Source organism: Bos grunniens, chromosome 1 (genome assembly GCF_055505025.1).
Source record: "Bos grunniens cultivar Pamir isolate PY7600 chromosome 1, Bosgru_T2T1.0, whole genome shotgun sequence".
Classification (NCBI taxonomy): Eukaryota; Metazoa; Chordata; class Mammalia; order Artiodactyla; family Bovidae; genus Bos; species Bos grunniens.
In genome coordinates, this window is record NC_141165.1 from 40,267,350 (window position 1) to 40,291,415 (window position 24,066).

Consider the following 24,066-nt stretch of genomic DNA (forward strand, 5'->3'; position numbering starts at 1 on the left):
AGCATGACCTGATGTTAACTTGATGACATCTGCAAAGACCCTCTGGCTGAATAAGAACACATTCGCAGCTGCTGGGGCACACACATTTTGGGGGGGGGGCAGATGATGCAACTCAACCCATAATAACAATAGGCCTGCTCCCACATGTAGCCCTCAGTTCTTCAGCTTGTGATCCCTGCCTCAAGATAGGCACAGAGATGCTTTTTTTTTTTTTTAATGTTTTTTTAAATTAATTTTTATTTGGTGTATAGTTGCTTTACAAGGTTGTATTAAGTTTCTAGTGTACAGCAAAAGGAATCAGCCATATATATACATATATCCCCTCCCTTTTGGATTTCCTTGCCATCCAGGTCACCAAAGAGCATTGAGTAGAGTTCCCTGGGCTGTGCAGTATGTCCATTTTGTACATAGTATCAGTGATGTATATGTGTCAGTCCCAATCTCCCACTCCTCGCCCCACCTCCAGAACTGTTGTTCTTTGATAGTAATGACATTGGGCGAAGGTCTGAATGGAGGCTGATCACACAGGCAGCCCCTGGTCTGGGAGTGCCCTTGAGAGGGGTATCTATGAAGCAAGATTCCCCCTCACTCAGGAAATGGTGCTGGCCCTTCCCCAGCATAGCTACGGTAATGGTCAGCTTGACACGGGTAGCTCTTGTGCCAAACCTACCTGCACTGTGCAGTCTGATTCCACTTCTGTTTATTACTTATTCCAGCTTAACCCTTAGCCTTTGAGGGGAATCCCTATATATAGCTCTAGCTCTGATTTTCCAATTGTCAGCTCTGGCTACACTTAAGAAACCGTTGCAGATGTGAAAGTCCTTCTTATTGAATCAGACTCTCCCAGGGCTGAGTTGAGGAGATGGAAGGTAGAGAGGGAAGGGTTTTCCTCTGTTGACTAGGAAAGTAATTTCTTAAATGGTTCCTCTCTGTGTAGCCCCCTTAAACATCTCTCTCTGCAACAGAGAGTCCCTAAGCAGGCTTCAATTGCACCCCACTCCAGTATTCTTGCCTGGAAAATCCCATGGATGGAGGAGCCTGGTGGGCTGCAGTCCATGGGGTCGCTAAGAGTCGGACACGACTGAGTGACTTCACTTTCACTTTTCACTTTCCTGCATTGGAGAAGGAAATGGCAATCCACTCCAGTGTTCTTGCCTGGAGAATCCCAGGGATGGGGGAGCCTGGTGGGCTGCCTTATATGGGATCGCACAGAGTCAGACACGACTGAAGTGACTTAGCAGCAGCAGCAGCAGCAGCCTAACATTTCATGTCAGATAATTTAAAATCTATCACACAGCTTTGATTGCTTTCATATTGCTATTGGAACAAATTACTATAAATTTGTAGCTTAAATAGTACAGATTTATTTTATTATCTTATAGTTCTGGAGGTCAGAAGTCTGAAATGGGACTTACTGGTCTAAAATTAAGATATCAGCAGCTCTAGTAGAAACTAACACAACATTATAAAGCAACTATGTGTGTGCGTGTGTGTGCTCAGTCATGTCCGACTCTTTGCGACCCCATGGACATGCCCTCCAGGCTGCATGTCCGTGGGATTTTCCAGGGAAGATACTGGAGTGGGTTGCCATTTCCTCCTCCAGTGAATCTTCTGACCCAAGGATAGCACCCGAATCTCCTGCATTGGCAGGAGGGTTCTTTACTACTGCATCACCTGGGAAGCCCAAAACAACTATACCCAAGTGAACAAAAAAAAAAATTGTCATCAGCCCTGCATTCCTTCTGGAGGCTCTAGAGGAGAATCCGCTTCCTTGCCCTTTCCATCTTGCAGCAGCCTATCCACATTCCTTGGTTCATGGCCTCCAGTTTCAAAGCAGCAATAGGGGTGATGCTCTTTTCATATCACACCACTCTTCCCCTCCCTTCTGCCTTCCTCATCCACATATAAGGTCCCTTGTAATTACACTGGACCCACCCACGTAATCCAGGATAATCTCCCTATTTTAAAGTTAGCTGATTGGCAACCTTAATTCCCCTTCACCATGTAATGAAGCAGTCATGGGTTCCAGGTGGTAGAGTATAGACATCTTTCAGGAGACTGTTCTTCTGCCTACCACATAGACCCAAGAGCTGATGGAGGAGGTAGGTCTGGGGTAACTAGTTTATCCAAGAACCTATTGCTAGTGTGTGTTTGACAGCTCATGCTCAAGTTTTCCATTGCTGTGACCTTTGAAAGGCCTGGAGCTCTGAGTTTCATGAATCACATTCCCCTTTCCACACATACACATGGACTTATAGTTACCCTGCTACATTGTAAGGTTCTGATCCTTCGGAAAACCAACTTTCCTTTCTTTCTCCGCAGAGGCATCTTACAAAAGCACCTTGCGTTTTCAACCATCGCTGTCTCCTACTTTGTGTCACGCCTACCCAGGGGGTGAGGAAGACTCATTGCAGGGGAGAGCACTGTGCAGAAGGGGCTGCTAGAAGAGGTGTGGGGGGGCACCTTTTTCAGACAGAAAGTCATTTCTTTGAGCCAATGTGAATGGTCATTTTGGCAATTTAGACTACAATTTTTATGTTTTATCCCTCAGAGGAGGCAAGAATGCTGTAAAATTTTCTCTTCCCATAAAAGCCATCTTGCTGTATATGCCCTCTATAGTATTATTCTTTGGGTTTGATTAGCCAAGGAGAAAGAGGCATTTGTGAGCAGGCCTGTGTATGATCTAGCCTCTCTCTAGATTGTGGGGAGGGACAGACAGGCTTCTCTTTCTCTCATTCCGCCCTCTCTTAGTCCTCAAAATGACCTGGTTTTCTTAACAAGCATCATTAGAAATATACTTTATAAAAGGAAGAAAATTCCTGTAAGATCAGTTCAACATAAAGGAATTACCTCAATACTTAAACACTTACACATTGTAAATGATCATAGATGAATTTCTCAGTGGCTTCTTTGTCTGAAAGTTCAAACAGCTGGAGCTATAAGTCAGAAATAGAAGATAAAAATGAATAGGAAGATGAAAGTCACATCTAGAAGATGTCAACTCACTGTTATTACCTCAAGGGAGTTCTTTGTTTCATTGCAAAATCACAGTGCTAAAACTGACATATTATCTTACCCAAGGTCATGTAAAACATACATGGTAAAATTGGGAGGCCACCGGTCTCATGTTTGCATTCCTGTTTTAAACCAATATGGTATCTTGAGAAGGAAAACCATAAACACATTTTTTTCCCTAATAGGTAGAATTTAGCCAAGTTTAAAAGATTAGTTATGAAAGTGTAGTTTTATGATAATTTCAGGCATGAGATTTTCTTTTTAAAAATGTTTTTGTTGTAGTTAATATATGGTATTATATAAATTACAAGTGTAGTATCTAGTGATTCCCAGTGTTTAATGGTAATATTTCATTTATAGTTATTATAAAATATTGACTATCTTCCTCGTGTTGTATAATATACTCTGTAGCTTATTTTATACGTAATAGTCTTCACCTCTTAACTCCCAAACCCTATGTTGCCCCCTGTCCTTCCCTTTCCACTGATAACCACTGCTTTGTTCTCTGTGTTCTGTGAATCTGCTTCTTTTCTCTTAGGTATGGAATATACTTGTTTGTTTGTTTGTTTTGATATGGACTGTTTTTAAAGTCTTTATTGAATTTGTTGTAATACTATTTATGTTTTGGTTCTTTGGCCATGAGGCATGTGGGCATCTTAGCTCCCGGAGTAGGGATTGAACCCACACCTCCTGCATTGGAAGATGAAGTCTTAACCACTGGACCACCAGGGAAGGCCCTGGAATATTCTTGATCATGGTAAATTTTGGAAGGAGAAATTCACAGCAGGCATCTCTGTCTTGGCTGCTTGGGTTCCTCATGGCCTTGATCCTTGCCTCTTTGGTCACATCAGATGCTTACATTGTAGAGGTCCACCCCAGAGCAGCAGTGGGCTTCTAACTCCCTTGCCATGGTGAGTCTAGTACTCACCCAGGCTCCAGCACCTTTATCGGGCAGGATGGGCAGGAGCGCACTCACCCGTTCAGAGAAACCGTCCCCAGAGTAGCCAGGAGTTGGGGCGACATAAGTGTCCTCAGTAATGAGGCAGATGGTGGCCTTCTGAGCTGCTCCTGCGGCCCACAGGATGCCTGCGAGCGCCGCCGCCAGCGTGTGGTCCTGATCGTGCTTGCTTATCCTGCACAAGCTTTAACGCAGAAGGAGAGGAGGAACACGTGGCAAAGAACATCACCTAGCCGAAGGCCCGGGCCTCCACTTTCAGGAGCCCTTCTGAGTACGGGATGGCTCTGTTGGGCTCCTTCATCAGCCTGCACTCCGAGAACGTCGTGGGGTCTTGTCCTCTCTGCTCCCACGGAACAGGCATCCTCATCCCAGCATACTATTCCTCCTGGTTCTCCACCCTGTGCATTACGGTCGCCACTGAACCCCCACACTGTCCTCTCTCTTGAACTCTAGTCAGGCTCCATCCAAACTCTCTAACCCCATAACACAGGCCCTTCCAAAGTGCAACCCCGAACAGTCCTCCCAGGTTTATCTCCCAGACTTCATTTTACAAACCCTCTGCCCCAGATGGACTGGTCCCCTGGATGTTGTTTCTGCGTTCCACCTCCATGGTTTTTCTCATGCGCTGCCTTTAATATGCATGTCCTGTCTGTGCTTCCTGCCTGATCACATCCTACGTGTCATTTGAGGCCGCCTTCAGGTTGCCCTTAGTGACTTGTAACTTACTCTCATCTGGCACTCACTGGGTCCAGCATTGTCCTAAGCACCTAACACATATCACCTCATTTAATCCTTTCAACAAGCTGTGAGGTGGACACTATTATTTCTCCTATTTTAGAGGTAAGGAAGGGAAGACAGGGAGGGTGAGTAGTCTGCCCCTAGTCTTCTGCCTTTACAGCAGTAGAGCAGTGACTTGAATGCAGGCAGTGTGGCTCCTGACTTAACCATTAGATTATCCTGAAGCATTAGCCCTGTCAAGTAATCCCAGCGGGACCGACTTCCCTGGAAATGAGAGCCAGTCTTTACATCAGAGACCTGTGCTATGCTCATTTTCTAAATATTTAACATTGACAGCTGTGGTCCTAATGAAGAAACACATGATAGAGGTTAGCGAATGAACTCAGCCATGGTTTATAAAATCCACCTAGCTCTATGATGATACAGAAATGAGTAACAAGAGCCTCATACTCCAAAACCCCAGTGCAAGGTAGAATGAGAATAAAACAAAGTGCTGGGAAATTACAGAGGAAGGAGAAAGAACTTGTGCCTGGGAACATTCAAGAAGGCTTCATGGAGATAGTGGATTGTAGCTGTTATTCATTACCATTGACTTAATACCAAGTACTGTGCTAAATGCTTTCTATTTGTATAGCAAATGTATGTGTTTCATCTAGACTTCTTGGGATCTCTTACTCAGTTGGTGGATACATCCTGCCATTGCTTTGGGTACTTTGGCTAGCGGCTTGTAGTTCTAAACTTTCTGAAGACCTGGAGCCATCTTCCCTGAAAGTGACTAGGAGTTGTGCCACCTTCCCATAGGAGGGTACATAGTAGATGCCTAAGCAGGAGTGAGAGGTGAAAAGGCCTCACCCCTTATCTGAAGGTGGAGCAGTGCCCCACTGCCGAGAGCTCCCATGGCTCAGGCGGAGCCTAACCATCACTGGCAACCACCTGCTTCCTCCACTTCTCTTCCTTCCTGAGCCTGTTTTACTCTGCTCTCTTATGGGTTTCTTCTGAGGACATTCATTCACTTAATAAATAACCTGCATAAAGAATTCCCGTCTTTGGCTCTGCTTCTAAGGAACCTGGCAATTCATGTTCTTAGGATAGATGAGTATTCAGTTCCTGTTTTGGGTGATAACTTATCCTGCTTGAGGATAAGTAGGTGCCTTTTAATTATTTCTGTTTCTCCTAATAGCATTCATATAGCCTTGCACATGATGGGGGCTTGTTGACATCTAAGAACAAAATAATTTGAACTGATTTTTTAAAAAATAGGCAGCCACCAAACACGGTATTGCCAGCCTGATTAAACGGGAGGGTGAATTCTCCAGTTATGAGGCTTTTCATCACCCCTTTTGTTCTCTCTCTGGAATTGTTAGGTTGGGGCTTCCCATCAAATGTTGTCAGTGGAGCCCACCTGGAGACCTGGTGCTTCATTTTACCTGCCAGGGTGGTCTGCGGTGGAGCATAAAACCTGTCAGCATTACTCCTGCAGCTGAACCTTGAGGGGGACTCTGGGCGAGCCCTCCCCAGTTGTGAAATCCAGCCCCTCTGGGAGAACCAGGACCATTTCTGTCTCTTTTTATTTTTTAAGATTCTTTTTAATATGGACTGTTTTTTGAAAGTCTTTACTGAAATTGTTACAATATTGCCTCTGTTTTATGTTCTGGTTTTCTGACTGTGAGGCATATGGGATCTTAGCTCTCTCTCCAGGGATCAAACCCGTTTCCCCTGCGTTGGAAGGCAAAGTCTTAACTACTGGACTGCCAGGTAAGTCCCCACTTTTTGCCTTCTGAGTCAAGTCTCCTTCTTGAGGCAACCCAGGGGATTTTCCCTGGTGATTATTTAGCCCATAAAATTTTTCATAACATGGTTAATTCTTTTCGCATCCTTCTCATAGGCCTCTTACCTGAGGAAGTTACAGTCTTTTCCCTTCCTTGTAAATAGCAGGTATTTAATGATGGGTCCTTGTACAGCCATCTGAATGCTTTGGACACCTCCCTGAAATGGGAGTGGATGAATAGTGAGGAGCAGGGCTTTACAATGGTATTGGAACCCTTAGGGCCCACATTATAAAAATGAACTCTTGGAAATGGATGTCATCATTTATTCTTCTTGGCAGCCTTTTCCCTCCTGATGCACAGCATCCCTAGGCTTAGCAAAGGGACACTGCACTCTGCAATGCCACACCTCTCCATGGACTTTGGCCGGGTGCCGTGACCAGACTAGAACCTGCAGTGACTTGCTTCTCTGTGGAGCATGATAGCCAGCACCCCAGGCTGTCTGTCTTCCTCTGTCCTGCCTTCACTGTGCTCCTGTCTCACATTCAACTTTGAGATTTGCAGGAAGTAAGGAACTAGTTGGCTAGCTCTTGAAATTCTGTGTGGCTAATGATCAATGATATGAATTATTGAGATTTTGGCGGATTCATTTCTATATTTGGCAAAACCAATACAATATTGTAAAGTTTAAAAATAAAATAAAATTTAAAAAAAATAAAACAAGTTAGAAATTCCTAGATCTCTCTATACCTCTAAATTCTTAGCGATGCTTAGGACTTTGAAAGAAGAGCTAGGAAAACCAGAATTTGGAAGAGGGTAGGGAAGAGTTTGAGACTTTATTACATCCTTGATAGTGTCTTAGAATTTTCAACACGCTAATTCTGTTATCATTTAAGGTTACATTTTAAATTATAAACATGTTTCTACATTTGATTATAATGAAAACATGCATTTATATGGAGGAGGATGGAAGGAAACACAGGGAGCATAGGATTAAAAAAGAGATCACTTGTGCTTACCTTTCCTACTTGCAACGCGAAAGCCAGGTCAGAAAAAGGCTCATGAAACTGAAAATAGGCCTTTGTCCAGTCAGAGCTGAAGACCTGGATGGTATTTCCAAAGAGGGTCTGGCGCAGTTTCTGAAAAAAAGGGAACAAATGGTTCAAAGGGTATTCTTCCTAGACACAGCCCTTAGCAAACAGCCCTAAGCCAGGTGGTGGAATCACGGAGGTGGGCCTGTCCCTTTCCTAGAGTCAGGTTAGCATGTTACTCTGTTCTCTGAGCATGATTGTCCAGCCCTCTGCAAAAGGTTTGCATCAGGTTCACTTAGGACACTTTATCCTGAAGGCCCAGAGCATCGACTCTGCACCTGTTGCCCCCGTCTGAGTTTTGTCCCTGTGTCTGTCTCACCCTCCATTGCCAGCCATCTTCCCTGCTCACTCTTACCATCCGTGATGAGGCTGCAGTTCTGTTCTCATGCCTCTTGTCCCTCCATCCATGACTCTGGAACCTGTACCTCTCCTGCCTTTGGGTCTTTCTCTCTTGCTTAGAAAAAGGGAATAGGCAGGCCTCTATGATTGTAACCTGAGTGTGATAGTGGTGTCAATGGTATTCAACAAGCAGCCTTTGTTCTTGCCCTAGAATCTTTATGATTTTTTCTGGATACTCTGCAGCATGTTGAGATTAGAGAGGGTCTTTTAGAAAATCCCAGAAAGCTTGGTACAAGCCTTTGTAAACCAAACACATGACAAAAAGGGAATGACTTTATAACCAGTGACACAAGAATCTTTGAGTATGTGTTAGGTCCTGTGTGGGGTATAGATGCGTAAAGAGTCTAACCTTGCAACCATGTCCAATAAAGCATGTGTGACATTCCATTAGACAAAGTGCCAGGAGTGAAGACGACTTCTGACGGAAGCAGTCAGTGAAAGCTTCGTGGAAGAGGTGGCATTTGAACGAGGCTGGCAAATGGCATCTAGTATTTTTTGAGCATTTTCTGTGCACCCAGGACTGTGCTAAGTGCTTTGAGTTCATTATGTTAATTTAATTCTTTGAGAAAGGTCCCATTTTATAATTGACCATTTAAATTGACCATTATGAAATGGTCATTTTATAATTATCCTCCTTTTACAGGAAAGTATTTGCAGAAGATCACCCAGCCAGAAGAAGCCAAGCTGGGATGCACACCCAGTCTAACAGCACTGAGCCGCCTCCCAGCTTCAACCCTGTATGTGCCTTCTTTAGGACTGCTGTCATTTTTATGTGCTGATCATTGTTGAATTAATAGCGCTCATTAGCTTGGGACACTCTTTGGTAATGTAGAAAACATTTAAAATGTTTAATTATTTAAAAGGACCCTTTACACCATGCCCTTAACGGGGAATCAAAGTCACTTGCCATAATAAAAAATAGAGAAAAGCAAACACCGTATGTTAATGCATATATATACATGAAACCTAGAAAAATGGTACTGATGAAGCTATTTGCAGGGCAGGAATAGAAGCGCAGACATAGAAAATGGACTTGTGGACACAGTAGCGGGAGAGGGAGGGACGAATTGAGAGAGTGGCGTTGACATATATATGCTATCATGTGTGAAATAGCTAGTGGGAAGCTGCCGTATAGCACAGGGAACTCAGCCCAGTGTTCTGTGATGACCTCGAGGAGTGGGATGGGGGAGGCTGGGAGGAAGGCTCAAGAAAGAGGGATTTATATACACATATAGCTGACTCATGTTGTTGTACAGCAGAAACTAAAACAACATTGTAAAGCAATCAAAATTGCTCTATAACATTATAATAAAATTAAAAATTAAAAAAACTGTACAGAATAGTGACCAAAAGTAAATACATAAATATATAATAGAAATAAAATGATCTTATTGAATCATGTTAGAAACCATTTTCTATGAAGTCTCTGACTGAACCGTGCACTCTTTTTAATTAAAAAGGGAGGTGGTGGTGATGGTTTAGTAGCTAAGTCATGTCTGACTCTTGTGACCTCATGGACTGTAGTCCACCAGGCTCTTCTGTCCATGGAATTTCACAGGCAAGAATACTGGAGTGTGTTGCCACTTCCTTCTCCAGGGGATCTTCCTGATCCAGGAATCAAACCCAGTCTCCTCCATTGCAGATGGACTCCCCCATTGCAGGTGGATTCTTTACTGACTGAGCTACAAAGGAAGACGTGAACATGTCCTTAAGTGGTCTTCTCCCTGGCCTGCCAGAGTGAAGAGGGGCCTGAATTTCCATGACGCAACTCCATGTTATTCAATGTCACTTACTGCCGCAGCCCCAAACACCCCATACTCCAGCTCAGGGACACATCCCACACTCTGCAACAGACCACACAATGGCCTGTCACTTGTAAAGGAGGGGAGGCAGGGCAGAGAGGAAGACCTACAAATGCACATACATGGTACCAGGGTATCTGGGGACAGTAAGCAGTTCAGTGAGGCTAGAACATTGCCTGTGTGTGTGTTCCAGGGTCATGGGGCAGAAAGTCAGTGGAAGCTCAGACTGGAAAGTACCTCGAATCTGATTCTGGAGTGTTTTGAACAGCACGCTCAGGCATTTGGAGCTAGCTGAAGAGTGTGGACAAATGGAACATGGAGCACAACTGATCCAGAGCCAGAGTACCTCTTCTCAGCAGTGCGCAGAGCAAACCCTGATGGTTTCCAAGAAGGACACATGCAGGAGAAGCATGCATCTGGAACAGTCTTCTCAATGTCCGACCAGGGTCTGCTTCCATGTGTCCGTGCATGATAAGTCGCTTCATTTGTGTCCCACTCTTTGTGATCCCATGGATTGTAGCCCACCAGGTTCCTCTGTCCAAGGGATTCTCCAGGCAGGAATACTGGAGTGGATTGCCATTTCCTTCTTCAGGGGATCTTCCAGATGCAAGGATCGAACCCATGTCTCTTGCATCTCCTGCATTGGCAGGCAGATTCTTTACAACGAGTGCCACCTGTGGCTGGAGTTTATTTCCTGGCCACCCCGCTCCTACCTTTGAAAGAAAAGATTGTCTCGACAGAGAAAAAAGAGTACAGCAAGGCCATCAAAGGCTGTATATACCAAGAGAGTCCCTTGGACAGAAAGATCAAACCAGTCAATCCCAAAGGAAATCAACCCTGAATATTCATTTAAAGGACTGATGCTGAAGCTGAAGCTCCAATACTTTGGCCACCTGATATGAAGAGCTAACTCACTGGAAAAGACCCTGATGCTGGGAAAGATTGAAGGCAGGAGAAGAAGGGGACCACAGAGAATGAGATGGTTGGATGGCATCACCAATACAATGGCCATGAACTTGGGCAAACTCCAGGAGATGGTGACAGATAAGGAAGCCTGGCATGCTGCAGTCTATGGTGTCTCAAAGGGTCAGACATGACTTAGCGACTGAACAACAACAGAGAAAAAGAGGCAGATACATTTCAGAGTGAGAAAGAGCCCCAAACTGCACTCAAGGGAAAATGATGTGTCCCGTGTCTGTCAAGGGGAGGGAGCAGAAGACACAAAGGCTGCTCTTGGAAGACAGAATCGGTGTGCACTCTAGCCAAAAAGGGCCACCAACTCCTGGGCAGAGGACTGCATATGGATGGAAAGTGTTTCTCTGACATCAAGACTGCATAGCGCAGAAGGAAAATGGCTCACTCCTGACTCCAGGGTTGAGAAGCCCCTGCTCTGCTCCTTGCTGACAGATTTCCAAACCTAAGACTTTCTTTGCTTCTTCTGAAACAGGGATAACCCCTGGCTCAGCCCCTATCCCTAAAATGGAAAGCTATCCCACTGCAAGAGAAGATGTATGGAAAGGACTCTGGGAACCATAAGTGCTGTTATTACCTCTGTGAAAACACAGTGTGTCTATGTTGGAACGTCTTATGCTGCATGGAAGAAAGTTCCAGCCCAGATGGAAAAAGACCAGAGACTGGCAGGAGTAAGGGAGGAGAAACCGTGGATAATGTGACAGACTAAGACCGTCAGAACTAAGAAAGCTTAGAATTCAAATTCAATTGAAAAATTCAGTAAGCCAAATCAAACTCCTGTTTATGTTACCAGCTGCCCCTTCCAACTTAGGGAGCATTGCCATCCAAATGCATCTTGGGGAGGCCTAGAGCAGAGGGGCTACAGGCCGCTTGGGGTAGCCCCCACTGGCCAGCATGGCAATGAAGATGACCCACCTTACTTATGTAACCCTAAGTTTAAAAAAAATTTTTTATTGGGGTATAGTTGATTTACAATGTTGTGTTAGTTTCGGGTGTACAAGAAAGTGAATCAGTTATCCATATGCATATATCTACTCTTTTTTTAGATTCTTTTCCCATGTAAGTCATTACAGAGTATTGAGAAGAGTTCCCTGTGCTATACAATAGGCCCCTGTGTGTGTGTGTGTGTGTTAGTCATTCAGCCATGTCTAACTCTCTGCGACACTGTGGACTGTAGCCTGCCAGGCTTCTCTGTCCTTGGGAGTTCCCAGGCAAGAATACTGGAAGGGGTTGCCATTCCCTTCTCCAGGGGATCCTCCCAACCCAGGGATCGAACCCGGGTCTCTTTCATTGCAGACAAGTTCTTTTACCATCTGAGCCACCAGGGAAACCCACAATAGACCCTTATTAGACATCTATTTTATATATGAGTGATAGTCGCTCAGTTGTGTCCGACTCTTTGCAACCCCATGGACTGGAGACTGCCAGGATCCTCTGTCTGTGGAATTCTCAAGGCAAAAATACTGGAAATATTTCTCCAAAAATACTGGAGAAGGAAATACCATTTCCTTCTCCAGGGGATCTTCCCCATCCAGAGTATCTTTATATTATATATATTTTATATATAGTAGTGTGTATATGTCATTCTCCCAGTTTATCCCCCTCAACACTGACTTTTACATCAATATAATTTATAACAAGATTAACCTGACACGCAGTAAATGATACATATATTTTACGCTGCCTGGTAACTAGACACAAATGGTTGCTGCTGCTGCTAAGTCACTTCAGTCGTGTCCGACTCTGTGTGACCCCATGAACTGCAGCCTACCAGGCTTCTCCGTCCATGGGATTCTCCAGGCAAGAACACTGGAGTGGGTTGCCATTTCCTTCTTCAATGCATGAAAGTGGAAAGTCAAAGTGAAGTCGCTCAGTCGTGTCCGACTCTTAGCGACCTCATGGACTGCAGCCCACCAGGCTCCTCCATCCATGGGATTTTCCAGGCAACAGTACTGGAGTGGGGTGCCATTGCCTTCTGCCAGACACAAATGGTAAATGGTCCTAATAAATGACTGTAATGAGTGTTACTGTTTAACACAGTCAAGTGGGGTTTGCAGTTTTTCTCTCTTTACTTTGTTAGTTTTCCAGGAATACTTACCTCTCTTTCCTGATTGCTGTGATGATAATAAGGATGATGACCATTATTTCTCTCTCTCTCTCTCTCTCTCTCTCTCTCTCTCTCACACACACACACACACACACACACACACACACAGACGTGCACGCATCCACAGATCATTCTTCCCAACAGATTCATTTCCTTACCCTGACTGCCTTGTCTCTTGTCCCTGGGCTTAGAGTTTCTCTGTGACCACCTGTCTCTATCCATTGCTCAGCCACATCACCATACTTCACAACTTGAAGTGGAATAATTCTCTTTGAAGCTCCTTCCCTGAATCCTTTCCTGCTTTAGAAATTGCTGGACCATTGTAGAATCAGAGAATGTAGACCTAGTGAGTTCGAAGACATTTCTAAATCAGCCCACCAAGTAGAGTGGCAATCTCTAGACCTGGTCATGTTCACTGTCAGTTTCTCAACATCTGGGGCAGTACCCGGTACACAGTAGGCTCACAAGAAGTATTTGTTGAATAAAAATCTAATTTGGCCCTTTCATTTTACAGTTAAAGCACTTGGGGCCCAGACCAGTGAAGTGGTATGCCCAAGGTCACATAGCTAGTAAATGGTACTGCCAGATCTCAAATGCAAACCTTTCAGCTGGCACCAGTCAGGGTCCCAGCAGGAAACAGATGGCACTCAAGTCAGGATAATTGACTTGAGGAAAGTTTAATTCAGGGACTGTTTACAAAGATGATGGCTGCATGTGGGGAAACCACAAGGGCTAATGTAGACTGCCAGAGCTACCAAGAATGAGAAGTTGTTATGTCTCCTAGACCTGGAGGTGGGAAAGGAAGAAAAGAGTCCTAGGGGAGCACTGCCTTCAAAGGAGAGGGATTCTGCCAGCTTGCTCAACCTGACTTAATTCCCATCCCTCCCTCCAGGGCTCCCATTGTTCAAACTCAACAGGAAGTCAGAGGAGGGAGCCCTATTGATGAAGTGAGTACAGCTCAGTCTCCAGGGCAGTAAGCAGAGTGGCAAGGGGTAGAACAAGTGTCTGAAGGGGCACACGGATGATATCCACTCTCCTGTACCGAGAAGCTTCTTTTGGAGATTGTCCAGAGGCAGTGAATTAATTAATTAATTAATTAAATAAACATCTACTTAAGACCATCTATTAGACCTGTGCTGACAAAGGTCAGCCAGACCTCTGTCGATAAAGGTCTGTATAGTCAAGGCTATGGTCTTCCCAGTGGCCACATACAGTTGTGAGAGCTGGACCGTGAAGAAGGCAGAGCAATAAAGAATTGATGCCCTCGAACTGTGGTGCTGGAGAAGACTCTTGAAAGTCACTTGGACAGAAAAGAGATCAAACCAGTCAATCTTAAGGGAAATAAGCCCTGAATACTCATTGGAAGGATTGATGCTGAAGCTGAAGCTCCAGTATTTTGGTCATCTGATGTGAACAGACACATTGGAAAAGTCCCTGATGCTGGAAAGGATTGAGGGTAGAAGAAGAGGGCATCAGAGGATGAGATGGCTGGATGGCGTCACCAGTGCAATGGACCTGACCTTGGGCAAACTTTGGGAGATGGTGAGGAACAGGGAGGCCTGGTGTACTGCGATCCATGGGCTCACAAAGAGTCTGACATGACTGGGCGACTGAACAATAACAACATGCTGAATTTGGACGAATTCCAATCATCAGGACTAATTATCAGTTACCAGGCTCTGGTAACTCAAAGCCAACCCATTGCCTGTTATCCTCTGTTAGAGCATCATTCTTCTGGGTCTCCCCCAGAATATTTTGATCTCCCATATTACATTTTTTAGATGATCCTGCTGGGTGGCATTCCAAATAACCACTAGGCAAACCCCTAGTTTTGTTTACTGGCTGCTGATAAAAGAGGCAAGAAGAATATGTTCCAGGCTGGGTCCTGCAGAAGGGTTGGCTCTGGAGGAGGATGGAAGCTGCTGCTGGTGGGAAGATCAGCAGCTGTGGAGGGGAGGAGGAGGGGAGGGGGTGAGATAGGGGGAGGGGATGGGCCCTGAGGAGGACTCTCTCCTTATCCGAGGACCTCACCTGGGTCAGCAGCCTGGCTGGCCATTCATTACACCACACCACCACACACACTGTAAGATGTGAGGCTGGGGAAGGGAGAAGGCTGTGGAACTGGATATAGGGCAGCAAAAAGCAAGAAACAGGAGAATTAGAGACAGCGAAGGGGCCTTGTGTGCATTGCCCACCCCTTACTTTCTCAACAGATTCCCAGCAAAAAGCATGTGCCAATGTCCGGAAGTCCCATGCATCCCAATTCCAAGTGGAGGGGGACAGCGAGAGTAGCAGGATGATGACAAAAGGCGCTCTCATGTGAGAATGAGGATCCAATCACTCTGAAAATTTGCCAGGCAGCTACACTGCCGAAATGTCCTTTAGAACTGGTCTGATCAAGCTTCTACACTGACTCCTGGACATGCGTATTCAGAGTCCCAAGGCTCATCATCTTGAAATCCCAGGGTGTGTTTAATTAATGCTGCTGTTGTTTAAAGGACACACTATCATCTGGTCCTGATAATTGGAATTTGTCCAAATTCAGCTTTTTTGAAGAAAAATCAATTCTCTCTTCTTCTGGGACTTCCTTAACACTCCATCAAGTCTGATTCTTTTGTCTCCAAGCCTCTTCCAAAGGGAGAGAATTATCTTGGAAAAGTTACCGAGGAGGTCTCCAATTGCATCATATCTATATTTGTAGACGAGTGGGAGAATTCAGACCCAGGCTCACTGGCCTCCACAGTATAGAGAGAAACTAGAAGACTTTGGAAACATCGGTGACTGCCTCTTTCCCCCACCACGCCCCCCCTCCCCTGTTTTTAAAATGCATAAAGGCATTTTAAAAAATGCAGTTTTGGGGTTTTTTGGGTGGGGGGTGGGTGTGCTGTGCCACACAGCATGTGGGATCTCAGTTCCCTGACCAGGGATCGAACACACGTGCCCCACCTTAGAAGCGCAGAGCCCTGACCCCTGGGCCTCCAGAGAAGTCCTATAATGGTGTTTTAAAAAATAGATTGTCCATGCACATGGTTCAAAATCCGGAGAGCACAAAAAGCTATGCTAAGAAGATTTCTCCCTGCCCTAAGTCTTTTGTCCCTCCACCCCTCCCCCCCGCCACTACTGTCACATTTTAGGAAATCGTCTGGAAAATTCCGTGTGCATTTGCAGGCAAATACAGTACTAGTATAGAATCATAGTTTTCTCTGTTTTGCATATAAAAGGTAGTCTATTTCCTGTTTCCTGATATGTGTAAATTTTAAAATGACCTTCTCCATAGAAATTCATTGGTGGCCAGTAATACTTGTTTATTAAAGATTGAAAATAAAAGATGCTTATTCCTTGGAAGAAAAGCTATGACAAACCTAGACAGAAAAAAAAAAAAGCAGAGATGTTACTTTGCTAACAAAGGTCCATCTAGTCAAAGCTATGGTTTTTCTAGTAGTCATGTACGCTTGTGAGAGTTGGACCATCCATACAGAAGGAGGCTGAGCGCCAAAGAATTTATGCTTTTGAACTGTGATGTTGGAGAAGAATCTTGAGAATCCCTTGGACAGCAAGATCAAATCAGTCAATCCTAAAGGAAATCAACCCTGAATATTCATTGGAAGGACTAATGCAAATGCTGAAGCTCCAATACTTTGGCCACCTGATGCGAAGAACTGACTCATTGGAAAAGACCCTGATGCTGGGAAAGACTGAAGACAGGAGGAGGAGGGGACGACAGACAGCAAGATGATTGATGGCATCACCGACTCAGTGGACCTGAGTTTGGGCAAGGTCCGGGAGATGGTGAAGGACAGGGAAGCCTGGTGTGCTGCAGTTCATGGGGTCACAAAGAGCTGGACATGACTGAGTGATTGAACAACAATAAACCGTTCATTAAAGACCTTGTACAGTAAAATGCAGATACACTCAGCCCTCTGTCCCTGAGGATATTGGGGGACCAATGGTACTAGGCAATTTTATATAAGGGACTTGAGTGTGGTGGGCGTTGGTTTTCTCTGGGGGTGCCTGACACCCATCCCCCAGGATACTGAGGGATGACTTCAGTTGCCCTAACTACTGTTCCTATAGCACATCATAGGCAGAATAACCATGGAGGCTGGAGACTCTAACAGGATAACACTTTACCTGTCTTGATTATTCAAAAGGAGAGTGGTAAACTAGATGCCTGAGATACAAGTTAAAGCACCATCCAGGGGCTGGGCCACCAATGAGCCAAGTACTGCATCTCTGAGAGCCCTGCCAGCCTGTCTGCCTGGGACATCGGGCATTCGAGCATAAGGGGGAAGGTGGGTTGAGGCAGAAAGATCTGTGATGATGAGACAGAGCATGTGTGCCTCCCAGCACGTTTGTACCATAACTCCAGCAGTGGAGAGAGTTGCTCCATGGAGCCTGTGAGGATGTGCGTGAAGATGAAGAACATGGGGGCTGTAGGCTGTGTGTGATGATGTCCCATCTGGGAGCCTGAGGAACAGTTATGGGTTATGTTGAGGTTGGAAATACTGCAGTAAGGGCCAGCCTGGCCTCTGGGCTCACAAGGCAGGTGGAGACTGTGAGGTTCCCCCAGAAAGGGGTCCGGCCCCCATCCCCACTCCCAGCGGGGATCCTGCCTATGGGGCACAGACTGCAGAACTTTCTGTCCATGGTGGCCTGACTGCAGCCTTGCTGGTCTTTGCCTGGATGGTCAGGCTGGTCCTGGGTGTGTTCTGAGAGTATACCCAGGTGTAGGGCAGCATGTCCTCAGGAAGAAAGTACCTCTTCCTACTTTTGTTCTTAGGGCCTCAAGGAGAGGCCTCTGCCTATGTCTCTATAATATAGTCTGAGGGGATGGGCTGAATATGGAGAAATTATCCCTGATGTTCACTGTGATTGAAAGGGCGATATTGGAGGACAATCCTGTTGGAAAGATCGCTCAGCCTCACTGGTGCTTTTTTTCCTTTCCTTGATCCCTGGCTTTGCTTCCCCAGGTCCCAACAACACCTCATTGACCATGACAGCTGGTCCTTTGGCCACTTGTCAAGACATTGCCCCCAGCCCACACAAGGAGATGTGGCTGGGTCTCTGCCTCAGCCCCTCGCCCCTACCTTGGTCAAGGTTTGAATGGAGCAAATGGTCCCTGGAAACAGCAGCTTCCAGATCCACTTGGATTCTCAAACTTTTAGGTTCTCTTCAAATCTGACTATTAGTTGCCACCCCAGAAAGTGTTTCCTCCTTGGGATCATGTGTTTGCTGCGGGACTGAGCCAGGGAAGGTTCCCCATCTTCCTCCTGTCCACATGGCACAGGGGTCCTTTCTCCCACATCTACCTCGTTTTTCCACCTTTGCCATCTTTATCATCTACCCCATCCTACCTCATATGGTCAATTATTTGAATTTAACACCCTCATGCCTTCACTTTTAGCGGTCAAATTGAGGAAGTCAATAAAGAGAGACTCTTTATTGGGAAGGAAAGACTGTAACATCACCAGTGTCCTTGAAAAATACCACGCATAAGTCATTTTCATTATATTCTCCTTTAGCAATAACAACTGTCCGTAGTCTTATCTTCCATAATACTCTCATATGACAGCCGATTAGATTCCCCCAGCCTTGTTGTTTGGGGAAGATTACGTTTCGTTTCATGTTTAATTGACAAGCTATACTTACCGTGGCCATTGCTAGGGAGACAGGAAAGCCGCCTGATTTTGAAGAGATGATAGAGGGTTTGGGAACAGAACAAAGGCGACTTGATGGCAAATGTCCTTGTCCTTTTGGCTGAGACCTTCCTGTCCCATCTTCAGTTTCACCAGCAGATATACGGTCACCTTCATGATTCTGTGTAAAATGCCACCACCACCAAAAAACAAAGCAAACAGCTGGTGATGACCTTTTCCTTTGCTTTCCTTCTTTTCTTTGGCTCCCTGAAGTATCAGTGTTCATAAAATGTTGTCTCCCTTTTAGAGATGTCTGAAAATGATCATAAATAGATAAAAAAGAGGCAGAAAAACCCCAGTGTCTGTGTCAAAGGGGTTCTCCCAAGTTTTATGTGACTTGATGAGGTTAAGTGTAACTATGGAAACATAATTAATGCTATCAAGACCTTGACTTGAAGCTGTGTTTATAGACAGTTGTAAATGTTACTGTCTCTTGTTTTGAGGAGACAACATTTTATAAACAATGAGTGAATCTTTTTAGTCTATACGAAGTATTTCCCATTATATTGTTAACTGGCCAATAAACAAAGTCAGGTTACCTTCATTTAATACTCTCAGATTCCTGATCCCTAGCAAGTGCGTGCAATGATTTTCTTCCTTAAAAAAAACCACTCCCATCTTTAAGAAAAAAAAATCCATTTTTACTTTTCTTAACTGATTCTTATAGCATTTAAATATAAGATAGCATCAGTTCTTCTTCCACTTGGTTTAGACTTCTATCCTGATGTCATGAAACATGTCTGACAAATTGGTAGCTGAAACATGAAGGAAACTGCCTTCCTTGTTTTCTGGATTCCTAGAGGCTAAGATACTTTATCTCAGAAACACAGCATCCCAGTCATAGACTACTAATGGGATAAGATGCATTTTGTAAATTACATGGAAAATCTTTACATTTGTAGCAGGGGGTTTCCCCCACCTTGTGGAAAGCTTAACTCAACATTTGTTTATTTTTTTCCTTGCAAAGATTGTTTTATCTTTTGACTGTTCTATTCCCCCAAACGATAGCTAGCTCCATTTAATACTTCTAGGACTGAAATAGAAGTATTCTCTCTCTGACTGTAATGTAGACTGGCTAAGAGAGTTTCAGCAGAAATAATAAGGTTTTTGATCTTATGTTACTTGGAGCAAGGTGCTTTAGTGCTATAGTTAAAATATTAATAATTCAGTTGTTTGACTGTATTATACATTAGTGCCAGGAAAATCACCTTAATATTTTGTGCAGAGTTTGTTCAGTGATTGAATTAATATCTGAAATACAAAGCCCGTTACCTTCTAACCTTTTCAGGTGACAGGAGAGGAAAACATCTTTCATCTTATATTGTATAACAGATTTTAAAATACCTTTTAACATCTGAATTCAGTCATCTTTTCCTTGTTTGAAGATAGTGAAGGAAAACAATTTTTCAGGAGCTGAATCAATATAACTATTTTCAGAACTATTTTTCTTCAGGATCACTGAAGCACTTGGATGTCAGAGTCTAGTGCTGTTGCACAAGTGTAGGAACTCTAGATTCTCATATGATTTTTTTTTTGAAAATAATAACCATATGGTGCTTTTAATGATGCAAAGTAGCTCATAAAAGTAAGAAGAGATTTTTATGAAAAAAGAAAGCACAAGAAAAGATCTCCAACAGGGTTTCCAGTTTTGTGTTTTCACACATTAAATGCCAAGTGCCCGAGTGACATTACATGCACAGAATAAATGGAGATTATGCTGTTAATGTGATTGTTTGAAGAAGCAACTAGAGGAAAACACTCTGGCTTTGAGAAAAGTAATTACCTGAGAAGTTGTATTATTGGTTCCCAACCTATAAATGAAAGAGAAAACATCAAGAAAATTACTCACTCTGTTCAACCCTTATTCCCTCAAACCTCCTCAACCTCCACTTTGCTTGGGATGCTTTTTCTGCAAACAGTTATACCTGAAGCATTTTAAATGTAAATCTGCAATGGAGACTTCTCACATAGCAAGCGTAAAAGCTGGTTGTTTAGCCACATAAAATCCCCCTGGTTCTAGGGGGGCTTCCCTGGTGGCTCATTGGTAAAGAATCCACCTGCCAATGCAGGAGACAGGGGTTCCATCCCTGATCCAGGAAGATCCCACATGCCTTGGAGCTGTGCGCCAAAACTGTTGAGCCTCTGCTCTGAAGCCCAGGAGCCATACAGCCCATGCTTTGCAACAACTGAAGTCACTGCAATCAGAAGCCTGCACACCACAGTGAGAGAGTAGCCAGTGTAGCAAGGAAGACCCCCAAAAGACCAAAAATAAATATATAAAATTTAAAAAAAGAAATCCCTCTGGTTCTAGAGGATTGAGAAAATGAGAACATCTTACCGGTGATAACTAAAGATTTCCCTCCATTTGTCAAGAAATAAAAGCTTTCTAGTTATCTCCTCTAAATCCAGCTCTTGGGAGTTTTGTGCCTCTTCTGAGGGCTCCATAATTATTAGATAATGTAAAAAATTGGAAGAAGGAAGTTGTTCAAATGGGAGAGAGAGAGGGCTGGCAGTGAAATGAGTTGGCTGGCAAAGATGCCCAGGTGACGGGTGTGCAGTCCCTACCTTTTGACCAATGAGGAGATCACGCCACACAGTTGCAGCTCTGGGCTTTTTTGTAAGACCTTGCTATCAGATCACGATTAAACTTTCATTAGGGGTGGAACACTTCTCTGTTTTTCTTCACTGTATGGATACCATGAATGTTTAATCCAAGACACAGATTTATAAACAAAAGGACTGCAATGACTTATCTGTATCAAAGCAACTGGGATAATTTAATTGATGAGAGATATCATGTTAGTGGAATGTGATAGCACCTTATGCTGTGTTGCCTCCTTGGAAATGTGTAGTCAAAGAGACTAAAAGCCATCATGATGATATTGAAAAACAGTATCAACTACTGTTGGGTAAAGTGTAGGCTGAGGAGGAAACTGGCCATATCAAGGCCAACTTGATATGGATTTTAGCACACAGAAACCTTACACAATTTGAAGAAGGACTGGTTTGATTTCTTTCTGGGATAAATTTAAAAGTATGTCTCTTCCTATTAGCTGAATGAATTGTAGCTTTAATAACTGGCATAATGAAGAATGTTGATGGTTGTGATGGTTAATTTTATAACTTGTTAGGCTCAGAGAAGGCAATGGCACCCCACTCCAGTACTCTTGCCTGGAAAATCCCATGGACGGAGGAGCCTGGTAGGCTGCAGTCCATGGGGTCACTAAGAGTCAGTCATGACTGAGCGACTTCACTTTGACTTTTCACTTTCATGCATTGGAGAAGGAAATGGCAACCCACTCCAGTGTTCTTGCCTGGAGAATCCCAGGGATGGGGGAGCCTGGTGGCCTGCCGTCTATGGGGTCGCACAGAGTCGGACATGACTGAAGCAACTTAGCAGCAGCAGCAGCAACTTGTTAGGCTATGATACCCAGCTTTATTGACTATATCATAGCCTTTGATTGTGTGGATCACAACAAACTGTGGAAAATTCTTCAAAAGATGGAAATACCAGACCACCTTACCTGCCTCCTGAGAAATCTCTATGCAGGTCAAGAAGCAACAGTTAGAACCAGATTGGAACAGTACTGTTTCCAAATTGGGAAAGGAGTACGTAAAGCCTGTACGTTGTCACCCTGCGTATTTAACTTATATGCAATGTACATAATGCAAAATGCCAGGCTGGATGAAGCACAAACTGGAATCAGGATTATTGGGAGAAATATCAATAACCTCAGATATGCAGATGACACCACCCTTCCTTATGGCAGAAAGCAAAGAAGAACTGAAGAGCCTCTTGATGAAAATCAAAGAGGAGAGTGAAAAAGGTAGCTTAAAACTCAACATTTAAAAGACTAAGATCATGGCATCTGGTCCCATCACTTCATGGCAAATAGATGGAGAAACAATGGAAACAGTGAGAGACTATTTTCCTGGGCTCCAAAATCACTGCAGATGGTGACTGCAGGCATGAAATTAAAAGACGCTCACTCTTTGGGAGAAAAGTTATGACCAACCTAGACAGCATGTTAAAAAGCAGAGACATTACCTTGCAGACAAAACTATGGTTTGTCGTCTAGTCAAAATTATGGTTCTTCCCGTGGTCATGTATGGATATGAGAGTTGGACTATAAAGAAAGCTGAGTGCCAAAGAACTGATGCTTTTGAACTGTGGTGTTGGAGAAGACTCTTAAGAGTCCCTTGGACTGCAAGGAGATACAACCAGTCCATCCTAAAGGAAATCAGTCCTGACTATTCACTGGAAGGACTGATGCTGAAGCTGAAACTCCAATACTTTGGTCACCTGATGTGAAGAACTGACTCACTTGAAAAGACCCTGATGCTGGGAAAGATTGAAGACAGGAGGAGAAGGGGATGACAGAGGATGAGATGGTTGGATGGCATCACCGACTCAATGGACATTGAGTTTGAGCAAGCTCTGGGAGTTGGTGATGGACAGGGAAGCCTGGCATGCTGCAGTCCATGGGGTCGCAAAGAGTTGGACATCATTGGGCGACTGAACTGAACTGAACATTTAAATAGTAGATTTTGAGTAAAGGAGATTATCTTTCATAATGTGGGTGGGCCTTTTCCTATCAGTTGAAGACCTTAAGAGAAAAGACAAAGATCCCCAACAGAAGAAGGGAAGTCAGCCTGTAAACAGCCTTCAGACTTGAACCTGCAGTGTCAGCCTCTTCCTGGACCCCCAGTCTGCCAGCCTGCCCAGCATATTTTAGATTTGTCAGTCCCCACATTCGTGCAGCCAGTATACATGAAAGTGTTAGTCACTCAGTTATGTCCAACTCTTTGCAACCCCATGGACTGTAGCCCGCCAGGCTCTTCTATTCATGGAAATCTCCAGGTAAGAATACTGGAGTGGGTTGCTATTCCCTTTCCAGGGGATCTTCCCGACCCAGGGATAGAACTTGGGTCTCCCAGATTGTAGGCAGATTATTTACTGTCTGAGCCACCAGGGAAGCTCTGGCCGATATATATGTGTATATATACTGAAAGAGAGAGATTCTTATATCCTGTTGGTTCTGTTTCTCTGGAGAATGCTGAGAAATACAGTGGGTTTTTTTTTTTTAAATCAAAAACAAATACTGGTTATCAGAAAAGGATTCCTATCTTTTCTGTTTGAAATAGAACCTCTTAAGCAGGAGGTCACTTTCTCTATGACATTTCTGATTATAAGGTTTGTAAAATCTTGGGAAGACTAAGAGGTCAAAGCAAAGAGGCTATGTGGATTTATTATGACTAGAGTGAGGGTCAGAGCTAAGGGGACTGATTGTATATGGAAATGCAGCAAGATACCACATCAACCACTTTTGCCTGAGGATGCTCTACCTCGTTTCTTAAACTAACTTTTAGTGATTGTTTAACCACTTAATATTCAGACATCTCATAAACTTCCTTTGGGTTCAGTATTTTTGTTGTAAATATAAGAGGCACAAAGAAATTCGTTTTCATTTCCTCCTTTATAGTTTTAATGGTGGCTTGGAACTATGGGAATGCAGGGGACA

The 24,066-nt window shown here is 44.1% G+C and overlaps 1 protein-coding gene and 1 long non-coding RNA gene across 2 annotated transcripts in view; one reads left to right on the plus strand and one right to left on the minus strand.

The window, feature by feature from the left end:
• The window catches only part of MINDY4B (MINDY family member 4B), a 42,540-nt gene extending 21,511 nt beyond the window's left edge, over nucleotides 1-21,029 (minus strand). The window contains exons 1-7 of the mRNA XM_086317243.1: nucleotides 20,883-21,029; nucleotides 20,328-20,355; nucleotides 18,498-18,665; nucleotides 7,497-7,616; nucleotides 6,606-6,697; nucleotides 3,992-4,157; nucleotides 2,871-2,936 (exon numbers count right to left, since the gene is read on the minus strand). Coding sequence (XP_086173369.1) covers nucleotides 2,871-2,936; nucleotides 3,992-4,157; nucleotides 6,606-6,697; nucleotides 7,497-7,616; nucleotides 18,498-18,665; nucleotides 20,328-20,355; nucleotides 20,883-20,989 — 747 coding nt within the window. The 5' untranslated portion in view covers nucleotides 20,990-21,029. The remainder of the gene's footprint in view (nucleotides 1-2,870; nucleotides 2,937-3,991; nucleotides 4,158-6,605; nucleotides 6,698-7,496; nucleotides 7,617-18,497; nucleotides 18,666-20,327; nucleotides 20,356-20,882) is intronic.
• LOC147379314 (uncharacterized) lies at nucleotides 6,040-11,434 on the plus strand. Its single transcript, XR_015132835.1, has 3 exons — nucleotides 6,040-6,466; nucleotides 8,611-8,704; nucleotides 9,963-11,434. It is a non-coding gene; the product is annotated as an uncharacterized LOC147379314 (long non-coding RNA).
• Nucleotides 21,030-24,066: the final 3,037 nt, after the last annotated feature.